Source organism: Bombina bombina, chromosome 4 (genome assembly GCF_027579735.1).
Source record: "Bombina bombina isolate aBomBom1 chromosome 4, aBomBom1.pri, whole genome shotgun sequence".
NCBI classification, from domain to species: Eukaryota; Metazoa; Chordata; class Amphibia; order Anura; family Bombinatoridae; genus Bombina; species Bombina bombina.
The window spans coordinates 490,167,990-490,185,602 of NC_069502.1; the positions used below are offsets into that span (position 1 = coordinate 490,167,990).

General features: G+C 38.0%; 1 protein-coding gene across 1 annotated transcript in view; it reads left to right on the forward strand.

Annotated features, from left to right (window-relative positions):
* FAM83B (family with sequence similarity 83 member B) overlaps positions 1–17,613 on the forward strand; it is a 199,640-nt gene that overhangs the window by 152,270 nt on the left and 29,757 nt on the right. Inside the window, exon 3 of the mRNA XM_053710396.1 lies at positions 12,147–12,311. Within this exon, the coding sequence (XP_053566371.1) occupies positions 12,147–12,311 (165 nt within the window). The remainder of the gene's footprint in view (positions 1–12,146; positions 12,312–17,613) is intronic.

Sequence of the window (17,613 nt, forward strand, 5' to 3'; positions counted from 1 at the left end):
TTCTAAGTCTGCACCTAACACCCTAACATGAACCCCGAGTCTAAACACCCCCAATCTTACACTTATTAACCCCTAATCTGCTGCCCCACTATCGTGGACACCTGCATTACACAATTAACCCCTAATCTGCTGCTCCGTACACCGCCGCAAACGACATAATCCCTATGTACCCCTAATCTGCTGCAGCCAATCAGATTGAGCTCACATTCTAGTGGCTGTTCCGATCAGCCAATAGAATGCGAGCTCAATCTGATTGGCTGATTGGATCAGCCAATCCGATTGAACTTGAATCTGATTGGCTGATTCAATCCGCGTCGGCTGGAAGAAGATGGCTACGCTCCACTCCGGATGGATGAAGATAGAAGATGCCGCTTGGATGAAGATGTCTAACGGTCCGGATGTCCTCTTCTGCCCGGATAGGATGAAGACTTCTTCCGCTCCAGATGTCTTCTTTTTTTCCATCGGTGCCCGGTTGGGTGAAGACGACTCAAGGTAGGGAGATCTTCAGGGGGGTAGTGTTAGGTTTATTTAAGGGGGGTTTGGGTTAGAGTAGGGGTATGTGGGTGGTGGGTTGTAATGTTGGGGGGTGGTATTGTGTTTATTTACAGGCAAAATATCTGATTTCTTTGGGGCATGCCCAGCAAAAAGCCATTTTAAGGGCTGGTAAGGTAATAGAGCTGTTAACTTTTTTAATTTAGATTAGGGTAGGGAACTTTTTTATTTTGGGCGGCTTTGTTATTTTATTGTAGGGAACTTTTTTATTTTGGGCGGCTTTGTTATTTTATTAGGGGGCTTAGAGTAGGTGTAATTAGCTTAAAATTCTTGTAAACTTTTTTTACTTTTTGTAATTTAGTGTTTGTTTGTTTTTTTGTAATTTAGTTTAGTTTATTTAATTGTAGGTACTTGTAGTTGATTGATTTAATTTATTTATTGATAGTGTAGTGTTAGGTTTAATTGTAACTTAGGTTAGGATTTATTTTACAGGTAATTTTGCAATTATTTTAACTAGGTAGCTATTAAATAGTAAATAACTATTTAATAGCTATTGTACCTAGTTAAAATAAATACAAAGTTGCCTGTAAAATAAATATAAATTCTAAAATAGCTACAATATAATTATTCATTATATTGTAGCTAGTTTAGGGTTTATTTTACAGGTAAGTATTTAGCTTTAAATAGGAATACTTTATTTAATAAGAGTTAATTTATTTCGTTAGAATAAAATTATATTTAATTTAGGGGGGTGTTAGGGTTAGGGTTAAACTTAGTTTTACGGGTTAATACATTTATTAGAGTAGCGGTGAGGTCCGGTCGGCAGATTAGGGGTTAATACTTAAAGTTAGGTGTCAGCAATGTTAGGGAGGGCAGATTAGGGGTTAATACTATTTATTATAGGGTTTTTGAGGCAGGAGTGAGGCGGTTTAGGGGTTAATACATTTATTAGAGTAGCGGCAAAACTCAGGTCGGCAGATTAGGGGTTAATAAGTGTAGTTAGGTAGCGACGACGTTGGGGGGGGGGCAGATTAGGGGTTAATAAATATTATGTAGGTGTCGGCGATGTTAGGGGCAGCAGATTAGGGGTTTATAGGTATAATGTTGGTGGCGGCGGTCTGCAGTCGGCAGATTAGGGGTTAATTTTTTTTTTTATAGTGGCGGCGATGTGGGGGGACCTCGGTTTAGGGGTACATAGGTAGTTTATGTGTGTTAGTGTACTTTAGATCACAGTAGTTAAGAGCTTTATAAACCGGCGTTAGCCCAGAAAGCTCTTAACTACTTAATTTTTTTCTGCGGCTGGAGTCTTGTCGGTAGAGGCTCTACCGCTCACTTCAGCCAAAACTCTAAATACCAGCATTAGGAAGATTCCATTGAAAAGATAGGATACGCAATTGGCGTAAGGGGATCTGCGGTATGGAAAAGTCGCGGCTTGGAAGTGAGACCCTTTCCTGACTGACTCTAAATACTAGCAGGCAGTAAAAAGCAGAGTTAGGAGCCCTTAACGCTGCTTTTGACGGCTAACGCCAAACTCTTTAATTAAAAAATTAAACACTTTGAGATTGTAATATAAAGTATAATGTGTATAGTAAAACTGACTGTGTCTCCCTTTTCCTGTAATTTAGTTCTGAATACTGTGGGTTTTCCAATTGCTGTTAGAAGAAGAACAAACTATGGCCTAGATTACGAGTTAAAGAGGTCCCAACGCTGCTTTTTAACGCCCGCTGGTATTACGAGTCTTGAAGTTACAGGTGTACCGCTCACTTTTTTGGGCAAACTCAGAAATACAGCAAATCCATTTACGCCAATTGCGTATTCTCTTTTTTCAATGGGACTTGCATAGCGCCGGTATTACGAGTCTGCCAAAAAGTGAGCGGTACACCCTCTCCTGTCAAGACTGGTACCGCATTTAAAAGTCAGTAGTTAAGAGTTTTACACTACAACGCCGTAGCATAAAACTCTTAACTAAAGTGTTAAAAAGTACACTAACACCCATAAACTACCTATTAACCCCTAACCCGAGGCCCCCCCACATCGCAAACTCTAAAATAAATATTTTAACCCCTAATCTGCCAAACCGGACATAGCCGACACTATAATAAATATATTAACCCCTAAACCCCCACACTCCCGAATCGCAAACACTAGTTAAATATTATTAACCCCTAATCTGCCGGCCCTAACATCGCCGCCACCTACCTACATTTATTAACTCCTAATCTGCCGCTCCCAACGTCGCCACCATTATAATAAAGTTATTAACCCTTAAACCTAAGTCTAACCCTAACACCCCCTAACTTAAATATAATTAAAATAAATCTAAATGGGGGGGCGGAGCTAACAAGCAGAGCGAACAGACGTACATATCTGCAGCTCTGCAACTAAAATCTAATTATCGGCTATAATCTAAGCAATTTGAACCTTTTTTTTTTCTTTTTATATATATTCTTTTTTGCAACAATACTTTGAGAATCAGAAGACTCATAATACACATCTTTGCTTTGGGGGGTAATCCCCTATTATACACCACAGAACAAGCTCCCGATTTGACATCCTGTGGCCGCGGCTAAAGCCGACACCGGAGCTATTACACTTTAGAACACAGAGAACCTTGCTTGGCTATATTTTAGAAGAAGTCCGGAACTCTCCTCAACAGACCCTAATTTCAGCTTCCCACATCAGGTTGGCTAGAAGTCGCCAACAATACCCAGTGCGGAGTCCCATCCGAGCACTTAAGAGGGAACATCGGCCCAGATAGTGAACAGACCAAGGTATGTGGTGACAAACACCCGGCGTAACACTGATGACACACAAGCTGTTCGCTTAATAGACTGTCCACCTAACTGGCCATATTATACAACCGCCCTTAACAGTATAAAGCTCTAACCTTACTCACCCTCTCACCATCAATTGGGGCCTCCATTTTTGGTGCGAGTTGCCATTTACCTCAGAATTACAACTGCGCAATATCTGATGTCTCATATCTGAGCTCTGCCCCGGGCTACTTGCGCTATCCAAGAAAGTAGAAAGCAGCTACGCACATACATGGAGGTATTCGGATGGACCTAAGCACCTTAGTAGAGGACATAAGCTACGGGGCTTCTACACATAAAGGTCACACTCACTACCCGTTTTTTCATCACATTATCGAGGTGCAAACGTTCTGGTGCATATATAGGAGCCCTGTATAATTAACTACTGTGCAGTCTATTTATTTTCTGCTTCAATAAAGATCCCGGTTCCAACCTGATATCCTTGAGTGTTAGTCACTGAACATATTATCTAACACATTACAGCCTTCCTTGTGAGGACAGCAATCTGATAGCATATTCTAAAGAGAAACACCTGCTGTGAAGCGACATCTCTGTCTCCTTTTTTTCTTTTTTTTTGACCACTTAAATTCTTTGCTAAATTTTTATTGTATATAACATCTATGACAAAGAAATACATCTGGAGAGAGATCAGCTAGATTGAGGAACTGTTCTTAGCACTATATTATATATAGAGAGACCACAACAGGAGACCACTCCTTTTCTCTTTTTTTCTTTTATCTCTCATGCACTCTCTCCCTCCCTTTCCTGCTGTATGAAAATTGCAGCAGGTCATAACCTCAAACCTTTTACCGTCTTGGCCCAGTGAGGGCGATATCCCTGGAGAGAGTGTGTACCCATCCTGTTATATCATATATTTGTGTTGAGTGCTGTTCGAGATTAACCACTAGCAACAGACCCTGAGGATCTCCACCCCTATATCTCAGTGAATTTAAAATCCAGACAGGTATTGGAAGCAAATTAGATTGAAATTGACTTTTTGATAGTATTCTTTGACACGCACAGCGAATATGTCTAACATGTTGAGCTAGAACCCCCAGTGAGGCAGATGATCCCCCCCCAAGTATCTGATGTCTACGAGACTTTTCCTCTAAAGCATAAACTTGCTAGCACCATATTCTCTTGGAATTAGAACATAAAGTCTCCTTTCATTGTGTACATTGACTATACATCTTCTGACCAGCTAGAATGTCACACTCGCAGAGGAAGAAACTTAAGCACCAGGGAGGACCTAAACGAACAGTGGCGGATCACTTTCATAGCAAATCTCAGATAGATAGAGAGTTTTCTGATGATGACACCCATGTCTCACCTACTTCTGCTAAGATGTCAGTCCCACACGGATCACAAGACCCTATTCACTCCCATTCAGATACCTCTGTCATTGAGCTCATTAATTCCCTGTCTACAAAAATGGACTCTCACTATACCTCACTAAGACACGATATTAAGTCATCAGTAGCTGACCTAAAAAGAGAAATTGCCTCGCTGGGCAAGAGAACAGAAACACTCGAGAGAAAACATAAGGACTTAGCCACAGATCAGTCCAATCTGTTAGTATATTCACAGTCATTGGCAGAACAAATTGCAGAGGTTGAAACAAAGCTGGCAGATCTCGAAGACAGGTCAAGGAGAAGTAACCTTCGTATAAGAGGTATACCAGAGAATGTCACAAATCATGGCCTACCTGAATATCTCAAAGACCTCTTTAAGGTCCTCTTGGGACCTTACCAGGAGCAGGATGCTACAATCGACAGGGCACACAGAGCGTTACGCCCTAGGAACACCTCGGCTGAGTTATCACGTGACGTCATCATACGATTTCACTATTATTCTTTTAAGGAGAAGCTGTTGAAGGCATCTTTTCTAAACAAGTCTCTACCTGAACCACATCAAAAGATACAGATTTTTCCTGATCTATCAGTACTTACATTGACTAAGAGAAGAAGCTTTCACCCAATTACTCAATGTTTAAGGAAACAGGAGATAAAATATTGATGGGGCTTCCCTGTGAAGCTTTTTTTCCACAATGGTCAGAGCTATAGTATTTCAACTTTAAAGCAGGGGATAGATTTGCTGGAAAGACTCCATATGCTACAATCCCCATCAGCTTCGGTGCAAGACCGGTCACACTCTCAAACCCTTAATGTGACAGCTCAAGAATGGAGCCCCACTTCCAGTCATTCGTCAGATCCTGCAAGAAGAAAGGTCAATTCCAGACAATAGATCAGATGAGTACATTACTTTATATTGTCTTGTTAGTTCTCCGATGTTAAGAGACATATGTTAAGAGTTATAGCCATGAACTATTGGTTCTAACATGTGGACTCCATGTAGCGTTTTTGGAGATTAACCACTGAAAATGTTGAAGTTCATAGACTCTCTGGTTTGGACTCCGAGTTGCCTTTTGGTTCTCAAATTCTTTATATGTTTAAATGTTGACATACGCCCTAGGTTTAAGTTTAACTTGTGTTAGTGATTGTCTTATATGCTCAATTCTGAGTATATACAGAATTTAGTTTAACTTAGGATGCTGTTACATTATTTAATCCAAATCGCTACCCCCCTTGGATTATAAACAGAGACTTCCCTGGAAAAGGAACAATTAAGTAATGTCTCCTGGTTCAACATTTGTAGGCTGGACTATATACAACCAACAGTTTGATATTGAATGAGTACTATTTTATAAGTCTTAAGTTTGAGTTATGTATGTTTATATGGTAACACACATGTTTAGCTAGTTCATGAGTCACCTTAAATACAGGGGTTTCTATGCTCTATATCTTCCATTCTTATTGTTATTCCGGTATCATAGGACACAGGTATTTTTCTGTGCATTCTAGATGTTTTCTCCCCCGCCTTAAACTTGTGTGTCCATTATCTACTTAGTAAGATATACATCTGTTATCGCATACTTACTACTATAGTTCACCCACATGCACTATGCTATCCTTGTTAACCTCAGAAGAGGTATCGATTAACCTGAAGTTACTTTTCATATTTATCCTATTTATATGTTCCATCCTGTATATACCATAACTTCATCTGAAGGATACATTGTCAGACGTATTCTAGATAATGGTGCTCCCTATGATGTTGTTTTTATTACCAGAACAAATTTTCAATTCCTGATGGGCCCCTCTCCTCCCTTTCCCGCCGGTACTTGCTGCCTGCGGGTCATATCCCTGATCCTTTTTCCCACATCGCCTATAGCTGGCATCTCCCTAGGAGAGAGCCTCATCTGGAAGTCCCCTATATCCCATATTCCATGCATATCAATATCCCCCCCTGAACATAACTTTCTCAGAAGTCATCCTTAATTATTATATACACATAAGCCTAGTGAACCAAAATGTTTCTAGTCGGTTACGCTCTCTGGTTCCGCGCCCCCCCCCCCTCACAATGCTCCCCTCATATTGTTTACTCCATATATAGAACATTCCTATATTAGAACTCTGGCACCTCTTTATTGCTCTCCGCCTCTTCCTTTGGCTACTGCTGAGCGGTGCTTACCCGCTGATGCTGGTCAGGCGAAGATACTTTGTTGACAGAAATAAGTACAGAGGGCTCTTATTTTCCTCCCAGAGGAACACCTATTTGTCTTGGTTGAAAGTGCCAAATATCTACAGATTATCTTATACATTAGTGTAAAGTTCTCATTTTAACATATATCATTGGGGATGTATAATTTTTGTGGTTATCATTTTAGACCCTGTATTGTTTCCTATATCAATTGGCTCATGAGTAGTCATCGAATTAACCACTATTTAAAGCTATTCAATTTATTATAAAATGAGATTCTCAAGTTATAGATATCTAAGTACTGTACAACTATCACTTACTGTTGTGGCTGATGTAACGGTCAATTATGTATCTATTATGTGACAACTGTCTACCTTGTTTGTGTATAGTGCTTGTTATCATATTTTGTTGGTTGTTTTTTCTGCATATCAAGAATCTCAATAAAAGATTATTTAAAAAAAATAAAAAATAAAAAATAGATCTAAATAAAATTAATACAATTAACTAAATAATTCCTATTTAAAACTAAATACTTACCTATAAAATAAACCCTAAGATAGCTACAATATAAATAATAGTTACATTGTAGCTATCTTAGGGTTTATTTTTATTTTACAGGCAACTTTGTATTTATTTTAACTAGGTAAAATAGTTATTAAATAGTTATTAACTATTTAATAACTACCTAGTTAAAATTAAGACAAATTTACCTGTAAAATAAAACCTAACCTAAGTTACAATTACACCTAACACTACACTACAATTAAATTAATTACCTAAATTAAATACAATTAATTACAATTAAAAAAAATATCTAAAGTACAAAAAACAAACAAACACTAAATTACAGAAAATAATAAAGAAATTACAAGATTTTTAAACGAATTACACCTAATCTAATCCCCTTAACAAAATAAAAAAAAGTCCCCCAAAATAAAAAAAGCCCTACCCTACACTAAATTACAAATAACCCTTAGGGTCCCAGGAAGGGGGTGACCTTGTCGTGGTTCTGGGCTTGATCCTTTGGCACCAAATGTAACTGACTTCCCCCAGTTATGCTTTTAAACATTACTGTGAATCTGCTGGCGAGTGCCAGGTTTTCTTTGTGTTGTATATATATATATATATATATATATATATTTTACTATATATATTTACTATATATATATATATATATATATATTTTACTATATATATATTTACTATATATATATATATATATATATATATATATATATATATATATATATATATATATATATATATATAACACACAGAGGAAGTCTAGCACTCACTAGCAAGCACTAAGATTAAAAGCAAAAATGGAAGAATTGGTTACTGCATCTGGCCAAATGGGACAAGCCCCGGTACAAGGTCTCTTTCAAAACCTGGGTCCCTAATAAAGCCAAACAATGCAAGCTCTCAATCAAACAAACTCGGAACCAGTCAAGGGCGCACAGACTTATGCAAAAAAAGCTTATAACAGCTTAAAGTAAAATATGAAAAATAAACATTCCTTTATTTGTGCTATTGGCAAAACCTTTAACAAACAATTCCAGTATGTGAGTAGGAGAATTTTTATAAAGGTGGTGGGTGTGTACTTTTTGCTTTCCATGAAGCACATACAGGCACCCATAAACATACACATGCATACACACAAGTATCCTCATGGACAATCAAGCACAACATATACATAGACAACCACATAGGTTAGATAGAAGCTTTGGGGGTAAAATATTTTAGAAGGCTCAATATAAAACAAGCATCTATTTAATTGCAGTGAAATTGTAATGGTATTCATATCTGTTTCATAACAGGAATTCTCAGTCCACTTCTTCATAATACTTTTTTTTCTGGAATTTGACTTTCAGCAATCCAGAAAACAGTGCACTATCCTCCTTGGCTTAACAGACAAAGCAACTTTCCTAACAGTTCGCCTGCTGTGTTAAAGGACCACTTAATTCTGTAGCATTGCCTAATTAACAAGTGCATAATAAAAAGACAATAAACACCATGGGCTAATTCATCAAAGTGCAGCAGACAGAGGTAGTGAACAAGTTAAGGATCAGCGGTCTTAAGATCGCTGCTTCTTAACTCCTGTTTCGCGCTGAAACAAGTGTATACAGCCCCCTTCGGGCCATGATAAATCAACCCCCCTACTCTTAATTTCAAATAAACAGTAGATTGTTTTCCTGACATTTTTTTTTTTCTTATTTTCCGACCCCTTTACCATGTGACAGAGACAGCAGCCAATCACAGACTAGTATACATATACACATGCTCAGTAGGATCTTGTTCCCCAGAAAGTGTGAATATAAAAAGACAAAATTTGATAATGGAAGTAAATTGGAAAGTGTCTTAAAACTACATGATCTATCTGAATCATAAAAGTTTATTTTGACTTGAGTGTCCCTTTAAGCTGTTCTCTCCCATGCAACTAGGAACTTAGCACTCTTTCAGCTCCGTTTTAGATTTGCACCCCACCAGGTTAAATATATGCTCAAACACACATCTAAAAACTGCCCAGGTGCAGCCTTTTTTGGAAAACTGTTCTCAAAGAAGCCTTATAGTTAGTTTCAGCTATAGGGGCCAAATTATGAAGCTCCGAATGGAGCTTGTTGCCCCTGTTTTCGCGCGAGCCTTTGGGCTCACCGAAAACAGCAATTATGAAGCAACAGTCTAAAGACCGCTGCTCCATAACTTGTCCGTCTGCTCTGAGACTTTGGACATCAATCCGCCGTATCCTATATGATCGGGCTGATTGATACCTCCTGCTAGCGGCCGATTGGCCGGGAATCTGCGGGGGCGTCATTGCACAAGCAGTTCACAAGTACTGCTTGCGCAATGATAAATGCCAACAGCATATGCTGTCGGCATTTAACGATGTGCGGCGGACATGAATGCTACATTGTATCATGTCTGCTTGCACTTTGGTAAATTGGCCCCAGAGTCTAAAATATTCAGGGTTTGTATAGAATGTCAGGCAAATGCCATGCAAAGGTTAAATGTACTATTAAAGCTGAATGTATTGGGATATTTAAAAGTTATAATGTATTAAAACAGAGCACTTCACATAAAACTGCGACTGTTACAGCTCTAATTTATACAATCATTAGTTCTTCATTTTTTTAATAGGTTGCAGAGATTCCAAAACTAAATTATTCATTTACCCATGTGTAATCATTTTTCATCTTTCTATGACTTTCTGCAAAGTCATTAGTTTTGAAATACCTTATATTCCCTGCCCAATGCTGGGTGTGTCAAATAGAAATGTTGCTGATGTAATCGCATATGCTGAGAACATGTGCACAATTTGCAATGCATATAAAGCAAAATATTTCTTCAACTTAGATGGTGCATTCTTTCGGATATTCATTTTTACATTTGTGACAAAACAAATGCACAAGATTACTAACTATAATGTTTTTTTTTTTTTTATTAAAATAAGACCCTTGAAATTCCTTAAAAGGATAAAATCAAAACGTTTCTGCCATGCACTATTTAAACATTTTAAAATGTTTTTTTTTTTTAATGAAAGAAAGTTAAAGTTGTTCTAATTGATGTTGAAACAAAGATGAAGTGCAAGTTTTAGTGCATCTTATACATAAGGACAGATATCCTAGTGGCTGAGAGGTACAGCTCCCACAGTTTTATTGGTGAAAGTAACACAGGATCTGTTTACAGAAACTAAATTCTGTAATAAAGTTCATCTAAGAAGCATTATGAATTGTGTGAATATACAGACTGGGTACATTAGATGATGGGGTGCGTAAGCAACTGTAAAAATTAGAAGAATTTATTCTGTGATATCCCCTACAGATTAAAGCTGTTACTATCACTCTAATATCACTCTCTCTTTCAATAAGGATTCCCTCAAGTTTCAAATAAATGCCAGTGCCAAGCATCCCTCTCTATATCACTTAGTCTCTATTTACTATCCTGCAAGTAAAGTGTCTTCAAGAACATAATATTGTTCATACTGCATATGTATACTAGTCGGTGAATGGATGATGGTTGTCACATGATACAGGAGGCCAGCAAATGGGGGGAAATTAATTTGTCAGAAAAAAAATACTGTTTATTTAAAATTCAAAGTAAGTGTTGTTGCATTGTCTTTTTATTATGCACTTGTTTGTTATGTAATTCTACTGTATTTAATGGTTCTTTAACCCTTTGAGTGCTAAGCACTTTCTCACCTGGGTGCTAAGATGTTTTAATGTTTTTTTTTAATTTTTAAATATTTTGAACACTTTTTTTTTTTCTCAGACCCCTAAGACTTACATTGTTGGAAAGGTTAGGCGATAACCTTTTGAATGATGGGTCTTGGGGGTCTGTAGCTGCTTAGATGCCTGAGATACAGGCTTCTAAGCAGCATGCCCCCTCCTCCTATACTTATTGTTAAGTATAAATAAAGTTGTGCAGTGACGTCATCACATTATTGCGCATGACGTCAGCACGCAAAACGATAAGCCCCGGCAATGCCTGTCACTCTAAAGGCATGATCGCCGGGGTAGGAGCGGGTGGAAGCCCCCAGATCTCCCTCAAGGTGTTAGAGTGCTAGTGACGGCTCTGAGCCGTCATTAGCACCAGAGTGGGAAACTCTGTGACATCTCAGAGCCGTCATTAGCACTCAAAGGGTTAACTTTGCATGTTCTATCTGAATAATTAAATATATACTGTCCCTTTAATTACAGTACAACACACAACCAAAAATGGTGACATTATTAGTACTCAGTACTTGCCTTCATTGGGATGAGCAATTTTAAGGGTGGTACTCACTACTAGTTACAGGTGTCAACCAAATAGTCTGGCTTCAAGGGGCCGATTTAACAATGTCTGTCTGATGATACACTGTAATGTATCATATCCGACAGACATCGCTGATTGCCGACAGCATAAGCTGTTGGAATTTAACATTGCACAAGCAGTTCTGGTGAACTGATTGTGCAATGCTGCCCCCTACAGATTTGCCACTAGCAGGGGGTGTCAATCTGATCAGGTGGATTGCAGACCACAGCCTCAGAGCAGACGGGCCAGTTAAGGAGCAGCGGTCTTAAGACCGCTGCTTAATAACTGCTGTTTATGGTGAGTCTGAAGGGTCGCGTGGAAACAGAGGCATCAGGGGCCATTCGGTCCTTAATAAATCGGCCCCTAAGTCTCTAAATAATGTAAACAATGTTGTCAGCTAGACCTTGCATTAAGGTATCATTGTGCATTTATGAATCTTTTACTGATAGACAATAACATATACATAGTGTTAAACTTAGTGATTACAAGGTGGTTTATTTTTATGTTTTTCAGGTCATTGCAATTGTCATGGACACATTTACTGATGTGGATATTTTCAAAGAACTTGTTGAAGCGTCTTCTAGAGGTGTTCCTGTTTATCTACTCCTGGATGATATAAACTTTCCTCATTTTCTCAAAATGACTGAAAAACAGGGAGTGCAGTTGCAAAGGCTTAGGGTAAGTGAAGAAAGTTATATTTCATGTAACCACATAGTTAAACATACTATTTGCAACAAATCATAAAAAGGAACTTATGCTATTACTTTGTAGCTGTGTAGCTCTGCAGTAAATAAATTAATATCTACATCCTAAATACAGTATTTATAAAAGCTTTTCTAGAAATATTAGTTTACTACAGTAATTAAAAGTATGTACATATAGATGTTTTACAGCATAGTAGCCCTTTCTCATGCATTCTGCCTCTGCAATATTTTTATTTGTTACTCTTTGTGTAATTTTTTTATTTTGTGTCATTTTTTTATTTCTTTGTTACTCTTTGTGTCGTTTTTTTATTTACTTCTCTGTTTTTCCTTCTTTCTAACTGCATATCTATCTCTTCTTTCCTTATGTGACCCATGTTTGTGCCGCCCATAGCCCTGCCCCATTCTCCTTCCCTTAGTCTATAACAAACATTCTCTACCATATGTGTTTTTTGTCCCTTCTCTATGTGAACACAGCTCTTGCTAACTCTCATGCAGCTATTCATCATTTCTCTAGTTGATTTTGTGAAAGCCATGCAATATATCAAGGGAACAGAATGTGATACTGTGCTATATTTATCATTTTATGGAGTTACTTGCTAAGTGATTGTGAACAAGGTGTTCCTAAAAGCACATGATACGATTTTTTTGTAGAAATTTCATGGATATTGTTGAGATTCGCTTTGTGTGTGTGCCCTAAATTACATAAAACAAGACATGGGGGTAGATTTATCATAGTGCGAACGGACATGATACGATGAAGCTTATCATGTCCGCTGCATATCGATAAATTCAGACAGCATACACTGTCGCCATTTATCATTGCACCAGCAGTTCTTTTTAATTGCTGGTGCAATGCCACCCCCTGCAGATTGGCCGCTAGCAGGGGTGTCAATTAACCCAATCATATTTGATCGGGTTGATTTTTGTCCACGGCCTCAAAGCAGGCGGAAACAGGAGCATCAAGCTCCATACAGAGCTTGATAAATCGGCCCCATGAACTCTGTAGTTTGCTAAATATGTCAATCTTCAAAACCAATCAGAATAACTGATTGTAAAAAGCATTAACTGCTAAAGTTCTAGTGATTAGAAAAGACTACAAGTTGAGTCAATGTAAAAATTGTATTTACTTTAATAGAGATTCAAAGGGACATGAAACACAGATTTTTTCTTTTATGATTCAGATAGAGAATACGATTTTAAACAACTTTCCAATTTACTTCTATTGTCTAGTTTGCTTAATTCTCTTGGTATTCTTTGTTAAAATATATCTAGATAGGTTAAGGAGCTTGGAGGTAGATTCTGATTGGTGGCTCAACTTGTATGTTCATTTTCATTGGCTTACAAATGTGTTCAGCTACTCCCAAGAGCGCATTGCTGCTTCTTCAATAAAAGATACCAAGAGAGTGGAGAAAAATTGATAACAGAAGTAAAATGGAAAGCTATTTAAAAATGTATCATCTATCTCAATCAAAAGAAAAGTTTTTTGTTTCATGTCACTTTAACAGTGACAGTTGTCCTTTTCTTAAACTGGAAATATGTGAACATATTAGAGATTCCATTGAGTCTATTTGTTTCTGTAAGAGGAATCTTGCACCTTTGTGACACATAGTAGATTCTACTCCTTACTTACAGTCAGCCGATAGTTTTCATCTTGCATTGTGCAAGTTTCTCACATATTAGTCAATCCATAGCATGGAATGAAATAATATTTGGCGTTTGGTCAATAGCTACGTGTGAACTCTAGATAAGCCATATACTGCATCACACCAGTGACTGAGAAACTCTTATGGATTTGTGAGTCTAAAAGGGACATAATACCCATATGCTAAATCACTTGATAGTGATGCAGCATAACTGTAAAAAAACTGACAAGAAAATATATCCTAACCATCTATCTCTATGTAAAAAAAAAAAGGAAAACATTTTTACCTTAAAATTTCTTCAGTTCACAATAGTAAGTGCTCTGTGAAACAGTTATGTTTCAGCTACTGTCCAGCTACAAGTTGGAAAAACAATAAAAAAAGCAATAGCCAATCATGTGATCTTTCACAAAATCTCGAGAGATTTCATTTGTAAACTTCCTTAAACTGAGGAGGTAAATAACATAACTGTGACTAGCATCCTTATTGGCTGGTTAAAGTACCTTTACAATGGGATGTAGCTACTGAGGATATTTTGAAGTAAAGACTCTTCCTTTTTTACTTAGAAATGTTCATTTTATATTTTCTAGTCACCTGTGCTCCATGACTTTCAAGTGCTTTAACATTTGAGTATCATGTCCCTTTAAAAGTACTTAAAACTTAAGATTGACTTCCTCATAAAAACATGCAGAGTAACATGACATCACCACTCAAAACGGGATGCCCCGGCAATGCCTGTCACTTTACAGGCACGATCGCCGGGGTAGGAGCGGGTGGGAGCCCCCAGATCTCCCTCAAGGTGGGAGAGTGCTAGTGACGGCTCTGAGCCGTCATTAGCACCAGAGTGGGAAACTCTGTGATTAGTCATTAGCATTCAAAGGGTTAAAAAGGGGTGTATTTTATCTTGTTTACAATTCACCTAATGTTTGAAATCATTAGCACTCAAAGTGTTAATGCTCCCGCTCGAGTATTAACAGCGTTAGAAGAAAGCTCTTTGTGCATGTCGGGTTGCGCTCGTATAATAAGTTGAAAGTAAACTGTTTTCACTTGCACTTGATCGGAACAGCCAATAGAATGCAAGCTCAATCTGATTGGCTGATCGGATCAGCCAATCGGATTGAACTTGATTCTGATTGGCTGATTCCATCAGCCAATCAGAATTTTCCTACCTTAATTCCGATTGGCTGATAGAATCCTATCAGCCAATCGGAATTCGAGGGATGCCATCTTGGATGACGTCCCTTAAAGGAACCGTCATTCGTCGAGAAGTCGTCGGTGAAGATGGATGTTCCGCGTCGGCGGGATGAACATGGATCCGGAAGAAAGAAGATTGAAGATGCCGTTGATAGAAGAATTCAGTCGGATCATGGACCTCTTCAGCTCCCGCTTGGATGAAGACTTCAGCCGGATCATGGACATCTTCAGCCCCCCGCTTGGGCTTGGATCAAGACATCGGAGCCAGGACGGATCGGTGTGATACCCGGCGAGGTGTAGATAAGGTAGGAAGATCTTCAGGAGCTTAGTGTTAGGTTTATTTAAGGGGGGTTTGGGTTAGATTAGGGGTATGTGGGTGGTGGGTTGTAATGTTGGGGGGGTGTTGTATGTGGTTTTTTTTACAAGCAAAAGAACTGAATTCTTTGGGGCATGCCCCGCAAAGGGCCCTTTTCAGGGCTGGTAAGGTAAAAGAGCTTTGAACTTTTTTAATTTAGAATAGGGTAGGGCATTTTTTTTATTTTGGGGGGCTTTGTTATTTTATTAGGGGGCTTAAAGTAGGTGTAATTTGTTTAAAATTGTTGTAATATTTTTCTAATGTTTGTAAATATTTTTTTATTTTTTGTAACTTAGTTCTTTTTTATTTTTTGTACTTTAGTTAGTTTATTTAATTGTATTTATTTGTAGGTATTGTATTTAATTAATTTATTGATAGTGTAGTGTTAGGTTTAATTGTAGATAATTGTAGGTATTGTAGGTATTGTATTTAATTAATTTATTGATAGTGTAGTGTTAGGTTTAATTTTGTAATTATTTTAACTAAGTAGCTATTAAATAGTTATTAACTATTTAATAGCTATTGTACCTGGTTAATATAATTACAAAGTTGCCTGTAAAATAAATATTAATCCTAAAATAGCTACAATATAATTATAATTTATATTGTAGCTATATTAGGGTTTATTTTACAGGTAAGTATTTAGCGTTAAATAGGAATAAATTATTTAATAAGAGTTAATTTGTTTCGTTAGATTTAAATTATATTTATTTTAGGGGGGTGTTAGGGTTAGGGTTAGACTTAGCTTTAGGGGTTAATACATTTATTAGAGTAGCGGTGAGATCCGGTCGGCAGATTAGGGGTTAATAATTGTAGGTAGGTGGAGGCGACGTTGGGGGGGGCAGATTAGGGGTTAATAAATATAATATAGGGGTCGGCAGTGTTAGGGGCAGCAGATTAGGGGTACATAGGGATAATGTAGGTTGCGTCCGTGTACGGAGCGGCAGATTAGGGGTTAATAATAATATGCAGGTGTCAGCGATAGTGGGGGCAGCAGATTAGGGGTTAATAAATATAACATAGTGGTCGGCGATGTTAGGGGCAGCAGATTAGGGGTACATAGGGATAACGTAGCTGGCTGCGGTGTACGGAGCGGCAGATTAGGGGTTAAAACATTTTAATAGAGTGGCGGGGATGTGGGGGGACCTCAGTTTAGGGGTGTATAGGTAGTTTATGGGTGTTAGTGTACTTTAGAGCACAGTAGTTAAGAGCTTTATAAACCGGCGATTGCCCATAAAGCTCTTAACTACTGACTTTTTTCTGCGGCTGGAGTTTTGTCGTTAGATTTCTAACGCTCACTTCAGCCACGACTCTAAATACCGGAGTTAGAAAGATCCCATTGAAAAGATAGGATACGCAAATGGCGTAGGGGGATCTGCGGTATGGAAAAGTTGCGGCTGGAAAGTGAGCGTTAGACCCTTTCCTGACTGACTCCAAATACCAGCGGGCGGTAAAAACCAGCGTTAGGACCCTCTAACGCTGGTTTTGACGGCTACCGCCCAATTCTAAATCTAGGCCTAAGTTTACTAATATCTTGTACATAGATTATGGGAAAAAAAGTGAGCCTGTGATCTTAAGAATGAAAAAAATACAAACATGACACTGAAATAAAAATAAAATAATAAATACTGCAATATCTCAGACAATGAGGTATACAGTTAGGTGCAATTGGTATCTTAAAGTTTCATAAGTGTGGCTTTAGTATCTATGATATGATCATTGTTTAGTTGACTATTTAAGTTTAAAGGAGGGCGTCTATATATTGTCTTATCAGGAGGATACTAGTTCCCATTTTATTCAAGTAATCCTTAGGGTATTATTCCTGAAGTCGAACCTTCTTTTAAGAGTGGATTTAGCTCTCTGTGAGAAGTGAGGGTTGTAATATTAAAAGAAGTATAAGAACAGGGCATGTCCACTATCCAGGCCCCTGACAGCAGGACCGACCTTATTTCATAAGAAATCATAGAATAAAAATGAAGCACTATAGGAAACAATGGGGCCCGTGTTTCTGGCGAGTATTCAGACTCGCCAGAAGCAGCAGTTATGAAGCAGAGGTCTTGCAGACCTGATCCGCAGTGTCGGATCAG